This window comes from Anabrus simplex, chromosome 1 (assembly GCF_040414725.1).
Source record: "Anabrus simplex isolate iqAnaSimp1 chromosome 1, ASM4041472v1, whole genome shotgun sequence".
Lineage (NCBI taxonomy): Eukaryota > Metazoa > Arthropoda > Insecta > Orthoptera > Tettigoniidae > Anabrus > Anabrus simplex.
In genome coordinates, this window is record NC_090265.1 from 728,467,257 (window position 1) to 728,479,389 (window position 12,133).

Consider the following 12,133-nt stretch of genomic DNA (forward strand, 5'->3'; position numbering starts at 1 on the left):
ATGCGATCTAAAAAAAAAAAAATGATGATGGCCAGATCCTTTAAACAGCAGTATGTAATTTAATAACTCCCATATCAGAGCATGGTTTAAAGTGCAGACAAGTTGATAGATGATACCTGTTAAGAACCCCTTATTTTCATCCTGATACAAGACCACAAAACCATTATAATATAGCATACACCAGGAAATAGAACAGTGGGGAAAGGATGATAAAAGATCTGTAAAAAGATGTTGCCTCATTCTTAGCCGGGGACTGCAAATCACATGTTGAGAGAACCCATTTATGTTGACTTAACACGCCATGTTTTACAGCATTCAAGCAAATCTGCATTGGAGCATGCTCAAAAACCACTTGGCTCTGCCACTGCTTTCTATATTCGCATTATCTGTAACTGTCACGAGTTAATGTGTTAGCTTCCATTTTTCAGAAGACGTTTGAATAAATACGAGAATCTTAATGTTAAATTTTTAACACAGTGACTAACAACTTGTTAATATATATTTAACAACTGTTGATGAAAGCGGGCCTTAGTACACTATCCTGCATAGTATGTGTTTTTTCATATCTTATACGAGGCATGTTTTTCAAGTAAATACCGTTTTGATATTCCGCCAATGCAGCGCTGCGGTCGGCATTCCGTGCATGCGCGCTGTGTACCTGCATCTATTGGCAAGGCTGAGACGCCATTAAGGCTATAGTTGCCCTCGTGTACGCTTGTTGGCAAGCATTTGAAATGGCCTCGCCAATCGAGAGTCTCGCAGACTGTGAAGTCCGGACTGTTATTCGTTTTCTGAGTGCAAAAGGTTTGAAAGCTATCGATATTCATCGTGAGATCTGTGCAGTTTACTGAACAAACATTACGAGCGATGGAATAGTTAGGAAATGGGTTCGAGCATTTAAAGGTGGCCACAAAGATGTGCATGATGAAGAACGGAGTGGGCGATCTTCAGTCATTAGTGAAGATTTGATGCAGGCAGTGAGAGAAAACAGACGCTTTACGATTATGTCGTTATCTGACATGTTTCCTCAAGTTTCTCTTAGTGTTCTTTATGAAATTGTGAGTGAATGATTAAATTACCGAAAGGTGTGCTCACGCTGTGTACCGAAAATGTTGACGGAGGAGCATAAAAGCAAACGTTTGGGCGGTGCCTTTACTTTCCTGGAGCGTTACCACGAGGAAGGTGATGATTTTTTGAGTCAAATTTTAATGGGGGATGAAACCTGGGTGGCCTACATACACCTGAATCAAAACAGCAGTCTATGGAATGGCGACATTCAACTTCACCCAAGAAAGTGAAGTTTAAGCAAACAATGTCAGCCTGGGAAATCATGGTTACCGTGTTTTGGGACAGAAAGGGGGTGTTACCGGTGGACGTTTTGCCCCATGATGAGACAATCAATTCAGCAACATATTGTGAGGCCTTAAAGAAACTGCGCCGCTCAATTCAGAACAAATGGGGTGGCATGTTCAGTAAGGGCGTAGTTTTGCTTCATGACAATGCAAGCACACATGCGGCTCATCGAACCCAAGACCTCATCACATCATTTCGCTGGGAACAACTCGATCACCCTCCATACAGTCCCGATCTTGCGCCCAGTGATTACCACTTGTTCCTGCATTTGAAGAAACATATGGCTGGTAAATGGCACGACGACGATGATGGTGTCATGATGGCTGTGTTGCAGTGGCTGACAAATCAGGCGGTCAACTTCTATGAGGATGGTATGCAAAAGCTCGTTGTACGATATGAAAAGTGCCTCAATATTGGTGGGAATTACGTTGAAAAGTAGAATAATGTACAGGCTTTCATATAAAAACAAAATGAGTATAAATTCACAATTACAGTGTGTAGAAAATGCTATTATTCACATTGTTTAGGTTTGTGTACGAGACAGATTATTGTTAACAAGTTTCTTTCTTGAAAAGATAAGCGTAGTCATTATGTCATTAATAGGCCTAGTGTTGTAAAAGATAAATGCTGTAACATACTTTAGCATGTAGTTCAAGCAGCATTTAATGTACAATAGAGCAAATGTAATTTTTCAATAAATATAATAAGTTTTCCATCTGTTACATTGTATTTGGCCATCTGCTTAATATGGAGGCTGCTGGTTAACATGTGGTTAATGCACAATCCCTTGGAGATCATTTCACTGCTAAGTCACATGTATTCTAACAATTGTTTACAGGGCGAGTTGACCATGCGGTTAGGGGCAAGCAGCTGTGAGTTTGCATCCGGGAGATAGTGGGTTCGAGCCCCACTGTCGGCAGCCCTGAAGATGGTTTTTCGTGGTTTCCCATTTTTACATCAGGCAAATGCTGGGGCTGTACCTTAATTAAAGCCATGACTGCTTCCTTCCCACTCCTATCCCATTGTCGCCAAAAGACCTATCTGTGTCTGTGCAACGTAAAGCAAAATTGTAAAAAAAAAAGTTTATTGATATGATTTATTTATAAATAAATAAAATAAATTAATAATAATAATAATAATACGAAGATTGTCACATGAAAGTCTGTTAGACTATCCCTAAATAGTTTTAAAAAACAATTCAATTTACGATAATAATCTAAATGAAATAAGTGAAGACGAAATAATGAAAATTACTGGTATAATAGGCAGCCCATTAGATGCTGATCACGAACCCTCAGATAGTTTACAAAAAGAACTGCAATACACAGAAAATAACAACAACGGTAATACTGAGGGAAACATTAAAAACAAAACACATCGTGTCATTGAACTAGCTAAACGGAGGGGTGTAATAGACTACAGCCATTTAGACCCACGCCTAACTTTTTTTAAAAATCTCGCAGTAAAGATGGAGTGAAGACAAAGCAGGACATATTAAGATAAGTTCCAGGTTTCAAGTTCCTAAGTATTTAAACAGAAATAAACACATATTTATCTTTAAATACCGTATTTGATGTGATTCAATAGAATCTGATGATGTTCTTGCAAGAACAAAACATGTCACACTATTTTCATTAAACTGATTCTTTTTCAGGTTTAATACTGTTACGATATGTTTTCTCTTTGAGCTAGTTTACAAATCTATTTACTGAAAGTTAGTTTTGACAGACTGAAGAACAGTTAGAAATTGAGTTGAAACTGAAAAGAGATGGCTTCAGATATTACAAATAATTGCTTATTCACTTACAAACTAAGGCTTGAATTTCCATGATTATGCACTCTGCTCCTTCATGCTTCTGCCACAATTTACATTCAAATTAATAATTTTGCCATTAACTTTAATGGAAAAGTAACAAGAATTTGTATGTGATATAAGAAAAACCAGAAAGATTAAAACAAAGAAAACCAACACACAGAATGCTATTTAATGTATTATGTGAAGAATACTAATTGTGGGATTTTATAAAGTGCTATTTTATGTATTGCATTAATGTTGAAAATGATGCCCTAAATTTTATTTACTGTGTTAAAACATTAATGTTATTCCAAGTTATTATTTCTGTGATCTGTTAGTTACAATATTAAACAGTGTAGTAATGAGGAGACTGGCAGAAGTGAATGCACATCACACAGACAACTCTCTTTCAATAGAAGCCACGACAAATTGCCAATTTCCTCGAAAGATGAACATTATATCCTTTCAAACTTTGCTAGATAGATAAACTAGACATACCCAAAGCTCTGCGAGCGCAGGTCAGGATCCTTATCTCCAAAGGATAGAGATTTGTGCAGTTCTACGTCCCGGTTGTCCTGCTCACCGTCTGTCTGAGTGCCAGTCTCCTCGTTGTCTGGCCCCCCACCATGAGGAAAAGCCTTCAAGGACTCACTGAAATAGGAACATGTTTTCAAGGAAGGGAATAGCAGGGCAGGTTGTGATCTATAAGTACTATACTTCCCTTCTATCAGATAATGTTTAAGATCTAGTGGTTTAAAAGTGAGGCAAATGTTGCATTTGTTAGAAAACATAATAAAGCTACAAAATTACTGTAACTACACGTGATCTACAAAGTGTACAATTTTATGGATATGTAATTTTTGGGATAATGAAAAACTCAACAATGAAACACAAATCTATGTCAAGGAATATGAATAAGTATAATTTTATGAGATATACCACAATTTTGATAGATTAAACATTTTGAACTCTGTATTCTGAGGTAATGAGAATTTTGTGAACTATACTTGAAAGCAAAAAGAAGATGAAGATGATGATCCTGTAAATGTACCTGAAATTAGACAGTGTTCTAGAATCAGACTGTAGGTGGTTATTAGGAAACCTCTATTCATACATAGTTGCTATCCGACACTGACAACATTTGTTAGTCCAATTTGTTGCCAAAGGTGCATTGCACCTAATGATAATGCTGCTTCATTCCGTCTCTTTGTAACTGAGTGAATGTTAAGTTACTTCAATTAATTAGAATATAGTAATTAAAATCATGTCTTACTGCAATGAATAGTCCTTGGATTTTTTGGTGCCTAAAATTGGCTCTACAATATGAAAAAAAAGGTTCTAAAAATAAATTTTAGGCACCTTCATTAAGGTGGAAAGTGTGGTCAGAAAAGGGGAAAAAAAGGTTCTGAAAATGCATACAAAAAGGTGGGAAAAAAAAAGGTGTTAATACAATACGTTATTAACGTTTAAACCAGTTACATGAACTTGGTTCTAATAATTAATCAACATGTTATATTGGATTGCACACAACATTTCATTGTTTTTGACAGTAAGTCTCTGGCGCTTTGAGCTAAGTAGATTCTTATATAGCGAGAAACTCCACTCGATAACTACAGAAACCAATGGAGTATATCTTGTCAGCACTTGTAAAGGGAGTTTGGTCAACGGTGCAAAGGTTTCCGCATCTAGATTGTTCTTCAAATTTAATTCTAATTAGTCTTTAGCAAATCCGTCAAGGTTGTCTCTACTCGTCAACTTCTTTCCAAACTCTGAATCACATCAGGTAAATACGTGTACTTAAGCATTGCAAAATGTTCCAACAAAGAACTCATTCTACCATCAACTCTCACTGCAACCCAACTGTCAACATAAATGCCCTTGACTGATTTTAATAATCTACCCTTAATCTCATAGTCCCCCAGTATGGCGAACATCTTTTCCCTCGGTATTCTGGCAAATGCTTTCTCTAGATCTACGAAACACAAAAACTGCTGTCTATTCCTCTCGTAGCATTTTTCAATTAACTGGCGCACAATGAAAATCTGATCCTGACAACCACTCTGTAGTCTGAAACCACACTGGTTTTCATCCAACTTCTCAACCACTGATTGCACCCTCCTTTCCAAGATGCCAGTGAATACTTTGCCTGGTATACTAATCAATGTGATACTCTATAGCTGTTGCAATCCTTCCCGTTCCCTTGTTTATAGATAGGTGCAATTACTGCTTTTGTCCAATCTGAAGGTACCTTACCAACACTCCATGCTAATCTTACTACTCTATGAAGCTATTTTATCCCTGCCTTCCCACTATACTTCACCATTTCAGGTCTAATTTCATCTATTCCTGCTGCTTTATGACAATAGAGTTTATCATCCTTTCCACTTCCTCAAGCATAATTTCACCAGCATCATTTTCCTCCTTCCCATGAGCTTGGCTGTTCGCAACACCACCAGGAAGATTTCCTTTTACGTTGAGATGATGTTAAAAATATTCCCTCCACCTGTCCAGTGATTCTCTGGGATCTATTATGAGTTCAATCGAATTACCCAAAACACTGTTCATTACCTATTTCTCTCCCTTCCTAACATTCTGTATTACTGTCCAGAGAGGTTTCCCTGCTGGCTGACCTAGCCTTTCCAGGTTATTACCAAAATCTTCCCCATGACATTTTTTTTTGTTTTGCTCTGTTTCTTTCATCTACGTACAATTTCCTGTCTGCATCGGCCCTTGTTTGGAGCCGTTTCTGACAAGCCTTTTTACGTTTACAAGCTGTTCTCACTTCATCATTCCACCAAGATGTTCACCTTTTCCCATCTTTACACACAATTGTCCCTAGGCATTCCCTGCTGTTTCTACAACAAAATCCCTGTATGCTACCCATTCTCTTTCTATATCCTGAACCAGCTTACTGTCAATTGTTTGAAACTTCTCACTAATCATTTCCACGTACTTCTAATTTCCTTGTCCAGGAGATTTTCTACCCTTATTCATTTGCAGACAGATTTCACTTTCTCTATCCTAGGCCTAGAGATACTTAGTTCACTACAGATCATATAGTAGTCTGTATCATCAAAAAATCCCCAGAAAACCCGTACATTCCTAACAGACTTCCTGAATTCGAAGTCGGTTAAGATACAGTCTATTATGGATCTGGTACCCCTACCCTCCCATGTGTAGTGGTGAATAGCCTGATGCTTGAAGAATGTATTCGTACCTGCTAAACCCATCCTAGCACAGAAATCCAGCAAATGCTTCCCATTCCCATTAGCTTCCATATCTTCCCCACATTTACCAATCACCCTTTCGTATCCTTCAGTTCAATTTCCAATTCTCGCATTGAAATCGCCCATTAGCACTATCCTATCCTTGCTGTTGACCCTGACTACAATGTCACTCAATGCTTCATAAAACTTGTCAACTTCATCCTCATCTGCACCCTCAGAAGGTGAATACACTGAGCCAATTCTCATCCTAATTCCTCCAACTGTCAAATCTACCCATATCATTCGCTCATTTACGTGCCTAACAGAAACTATGTTGCGTGCAATGGTATTCCTGATAAACAGCCCTACCCCACACTCTGCCCTTCCCTTTCCAACTATCATCAAGTAGGCTACATTTTATAATCTCTTATCTCTTCCCCATTATCTCCCCTTACCCGAATATCACTTACTCCTAGCACATCCAGATGTATCCTCTTTGCTAACTCAGCCAGTTCTACTTGCTTTCTTCCATAAGCCCCATTAATATTGATAGCTCCCCATTGAATTCCATTTCGTTCACCAAGTTTCCAAGGAGTCCCTCGACTTGTCCCTTGTCTTTATTGAAAGGACAACATTAGACTATATTCGTGACACATATTTCGTCCTCTTATGGGACATCTTCAGTCACACATACAAACATTGAAAATAAAGTGAGGACACGTTGAAATTAGTAAATGAGAAGTCTTTAAAACTTGTGACGTAGTGTGTTGGCGTCTTGTCAATCTTGAATGTTAAAATGGTGCAGCATGAACATAACATGAAGTCGAGTTAAAACACAGATTAAAATGTTGTTATATGCACAGAATTGCCCAATTATAAAACAACATGAGTGGCTATGTTACATATAATTTTATTCGCAAAACCACTCATGTTGTTTTATAATTGGGCAATTCTATGCATATAACATTTTAATCTGTGTTTTAATTGGACTTCATGCTTCATATTATGCTCATGCTGCACCATTTTCACATTCAAGATTGACAAGACGCCAACACGCCGCGTCACAAGATTTGAAGACTTTTCATTTACTTATTTCAACGTGTCCTCACCTTATTTTCTATGTTTGTATGTGTGACTGGAGATGTCACATAAGAGGACGAAACATGTATCATGAATATAGTCTAATGTAGTCTTTTTAATAAAGACAATTACAGTATTGTAAAGGTGGAATTATAAATTTACATTTTCACAAGTCAATATGAAGAGTCGCCAAATATTACTCACATCCTCTTTCCTCCAGTCCTGAGCTTGTATATATCAGGTTGGGTCGGTGTTGACCTCCACACTGACTGGCGAGCGTTCCGATGTTGCGCTGGATGGGAGAAATGGCGGGTGAGGGTAGGGAGAGTCAGTGGAAGTATGGGAGGGCGGACCAGTAATGCGTGTTGTGACAGATTTAATTGAGCTTTCCTTAAGTTCTTTCTTGATTGTTGTGTCAACCAGGATGTTCATATTTTTTTATGGATAAGATTGGATTTTTTTTGAGATTTATATAAATACTTTCTAAAATGTTTAATGAAGTTCCCATTTTGGTTATATGTAGGATATCTAGATCTTTATCTGCAGTGGAGAATGAGTGATTGTGATCTTTCATGTGTTCACTCAAGGTGGAAAATCTTTTGTATTTAGCTGCATTAACATGTTTGTAGCAGATTTGAAAGTTTTTCTCAGTTTGTCTGATATAGCTGGCGTCGCACTGGTTACCTGTCAACTTGTAGACCCCTGATTGCAAATGTTTGTCGGATTTGTTACGTGTGTTTGTTATAGAAAAGTTTAGAAGTAGTGTTGTTAGTTCTAAAGGCAACATTGAGGTTCTGTTTTATAAAAATATTTGAGATTTGGTATAGGTTATTGCTGCTGAAAGTGAAGGTTTATTTTTTTATCTTAGAGAATTTTGTCAACAAAATTGCTATTAAACACATTAAGGTGTTCTAAGTGTGGATGGTTTAATTCCTTTCTTATAAGCTTTCTTGGACATGGGAATTCTATGAAATTTTTGACAGAGGTTCTACTGGAAGATGTATAATATTCAGCCAATAATTTTTGTATGAAACGAGAAACAATGTAAGTCAGACTACTTTTGAAATTAATGATTGGCCTGATTGGAACATTGGTCTTATGAATCTTTAGTAAATATCTAGCAGTGGGGAGTTTTGTATTCATTAAAATAAGTTTGAAAATTTGTTGTTTATTGAAAAGGGTTACAATATTATTTAAAATTCCTTTAAGGCTTTTTTGAATTTTATCGGAGGGATCTTTAGATATGAAGTAGAAACTCTTATCGGAAAAGAAAAGTTCTGTTTTACTGACATATTCATTCTTATTCATTAGAACCGTGGTGTTTCCCTTATCTGCTTTTGTAACTATTACATCATTATTTGTTTTTTTTCTTTCAATTTTGCAGTGTGTTTAGTTGGGATGCTGGTTTTTTGCATGTTTTTCTGTGAACAAATTCTGCAGTTTTTTCTTTATTTCATATCTAATTTCATCTTGTTTCTTATAGGATAATTTGCTGATGGCCAATTCTGATTCTGCTACAGTGTTGATTATATTACTTTTGTTAAGAAAGTTGACCCAGTTATATTTACGTCCCTTGCTAAGGAACTCTAAACTCATTCAAATCTAAATTTGTGAGATTCATAACTGGTGAAGGAAAATTGTGGTAGACTTTATGTTTATGTTGGAGAGTGTGAATGTTTTTTGAAAACGATGCCACATTGTTGGTTTTTAAATTAATGTTTTTTATTCAAAGTGTCGTGTTTTTTGAAATGATTTGAATTAGTCTTGGATTGACATGTTTTTGAAAAGAATCCCATTCCGATGCGGCTAAGGAAAGGCGAGCTGCTAAATGAGCGTCAAAGTTTTGCATTGAGACAAGATTTCCATAAATTAATTATTGTATTGTTTTCTGGATTTAAAAAATACGTTTAAAGCAGATAACATCGTTGTCATTGCCACAAAATCAGGAAAAAACAACTGAAAATATAGTTTAGAGAAGCCTTTTTTCTGTTCTCTGAAAATGTGCCATGCTTTTGGATTTGTGGACCATACAGTGATACAACTTGTCATGAAGACATCTCTCCAGACAAAACTATCGAACTGTTTCAGAGTCCTCCAGGTACCATGGGCATAATTCAACCATTAGACAAATCCATCTTCTGGCAGTGGAAAGCTTTTTACTACCGATTAACAGAAATTCTAACTTCATAATGATGATAAAGTTAAGGTTCACCACGCAGACACAATCCTTAAACTGTTATACTTTATACATTTTCAATTTTCATCTCCATGAATTCGGGATATGATAAAATATTTATCGTTTGCAATAAATTACACAAAAGATTACACTATTACACAATCTCTCAAGTTCATAGTGCCTGCTAAATATTGTTTGGTGAAGAAAGAAACGTGTGAAGAACAGTAAAACAAAGTTCTATCTATAATCTTGAATACCACCTGCACTGTTTTTTCGAAAATATCGCTTCCAAAATCGGGTGCGGGTCTTATTTAAAATTTTAGGAAATTTAGCTTTCCGAATGCGTGTAAATTGGGTATCACCGCCGGTGCGGCTTGGCGAAAATGCTCTCTCCGCTTTCAGTATACGCTACTTCCGCGCTTGGCATCAGTCTCGCGCAAGTTCTTGGAGTATCAACATGAATTCCACAAACTGTTTGCGATCTTTTACTGCAAGTGAGAAAATGAAAGTAGTTCGGGAAGCCGAAATTATTGGATATCGTGCCGCTGGTAGGAAATACGATATTGATGAGTTGTGTATTCGCGATTGGAGAAAGAAGAAAAATGTGCTATTAACATGTAGTGGTGATGGTAGAGCTTTTCCTGGACTGAGTGTACAGTTTCCAGAAATTGAATTTTTTTTATAAATATGTCAGAAATATGGGAATTGGGATATGGTGTGTCAACTGAAATATGTCAGCTAAAGGCATTAGAGATAGCAAAGGAACTTTCATCAGAAGGGTTTAAGACAAGCCGAGGATGGGATTGTAATTTTTATAAAAGAAATGGGTTGAGAGTACGAAGGCGTACCTCAATTTCACAGCGTCTTCCTGGTGCCTACGATGAGAAATTAATGTCGTTTCAGCGTCACATAATTTGGTTGCGAAAGGAAAATGTATATTTGCTTTCCCAAATTGTCAATGCAGATCAGACGCCAGTCTACTTTGAAATGCCAGTGGACAGGACTGTGATTGTTAAGGGTGTGAAAAGTGTTATGATTAGAGCAGGTGGTAATGAAAAACAACGGTGTACGGTAATGTTGTGTATTCTCGACGATGGAACCAAATTGCCGCCTTACATTGTTCTCAAGCGAAAGACGCTTCCTAAAAATCTACCCGCTGGTGTTATCGCCACATCTCAGAACTCCGGCTGGTTGGACAGTTCACTTGTGGAAGACTGGGTAAAGTGTGTCTGGCAACGTCGCCCTGGTTATTGGGACAAAAGAGCTTGCTTGTTCTCGACAGTTACTGCGGCCACACAACAGATGCTGTGAAGAAACATATCAAGGATGGGAAAGCCAACCCAGCAGTCATTCCAGGTGGGATGACGTCTACGCTACAGCCGCTGGATATCTGCGTGAACCGTCCATTTAAAGCAGCCTTGAAACAGCTCATACAGAATGGATGGCGGCTGATAATCACACACTGACGCCAACTGGTCGCATTCAGCTCCCAGAAGTTCAGCTGCTGTGTTCGTGGATTTTGATGGGAAGGAATCGTATCCCTGGAGACTTCATACGGAAGAGCTTCAGGAAATGTAGCATTTCTAATGCTATGGATGGTGGCGATGACGACTTTTGTGGGAAGGTGATGGTGATGAAAGTTCCAAAGTTGGTACTGATGATGATGTCGAATGAACTTGTTGGACATCGTTCTGGAAATGTTTGTTTACTTTTATTTGTATTTTCTAATCATTTGATGTGTGTTAGTAAAGATTGTAAATAATTTTGACTTCCCCCCTTTTTTTTTTTTAAATTTGTTCTTTCAAAATAAGGGTGCGGTTCTTATTCAGTGGCGGGCGGTATTCGAGATTATACGGTAATTCGTTGTGTTTGGTGTACAAAAACTTGTGTTATCATCATGCAATTTATACCAGTCATTTATGCTATTTTTTGAAAGTGACTGACAAGTGAAACAATACAGCTTTAGAGCGGGGTCAAGAGACTGCATGCATACACCTCCTGCCACACCACAACTCCGAGCTGGGTCAGGGATGTCCAGCTGTGCCACCCGTCATGCTTGTATACCAGGATTCCCAATACAATTTCAGAGCCTTACAGTTAAACATGGAGGCCGATTCTCTGCACGCTATCCTCTTACAGTACAACGATTGTGTAAAGAAAAATTTCAAGGTAGGTTTCGACCTGTCTTACCTGATGCTTCCCCTGTAAGATTCCATTCTACAAAACTACTAGAGTAGAAAAACTTACTATAGTAGCTACAACAAAAACCTCTCATTTACCATAATTATTTTAAATTAAATGGAACTCTCTTTCATAAATTTTACTAATGTTGTTTTATTTTAGTTAAATACTAAGATTTTTTAGATAGATGAAAGGTTGGATGAGGAGATCAGCAAAAGGGTACAAGCGGGAAATACGTTCTAACAGAACGCAAGGAACATGGTGTGGGACAGAGAAGTTCCTAAAAAATGTAAAGAGATAATGTACAAGATGCACTATACCCCTACATTAACGTATGCATCA

The 12,133-nt window shown here is 37.5% G+C and overlaps 1 protein-coding gene across 1 annotated transcript in view; it reads right to left on the minus strand.

Annotated features, from left to right (window-relative positions):
* LOC136872674 (golgin subfamily A member 3) overlaps positions 1 to 12,133 on the minus strand; it is a 224,370-nt gene that overhangs the window by 107,697 nt on the left and 104,540 nt on the right. Inside the window, exon 10 of the mRNA XM_067146489.2 lies at positions 3,647 to 3,799. Coding sequence (XP_067002590.2) covers positions 3,647 to 3,799 — 153 coding nt within the window. The remainder of the gene's footprint in view (positions 1 to 3,646; positions 3,800 to 12,133) is intronic.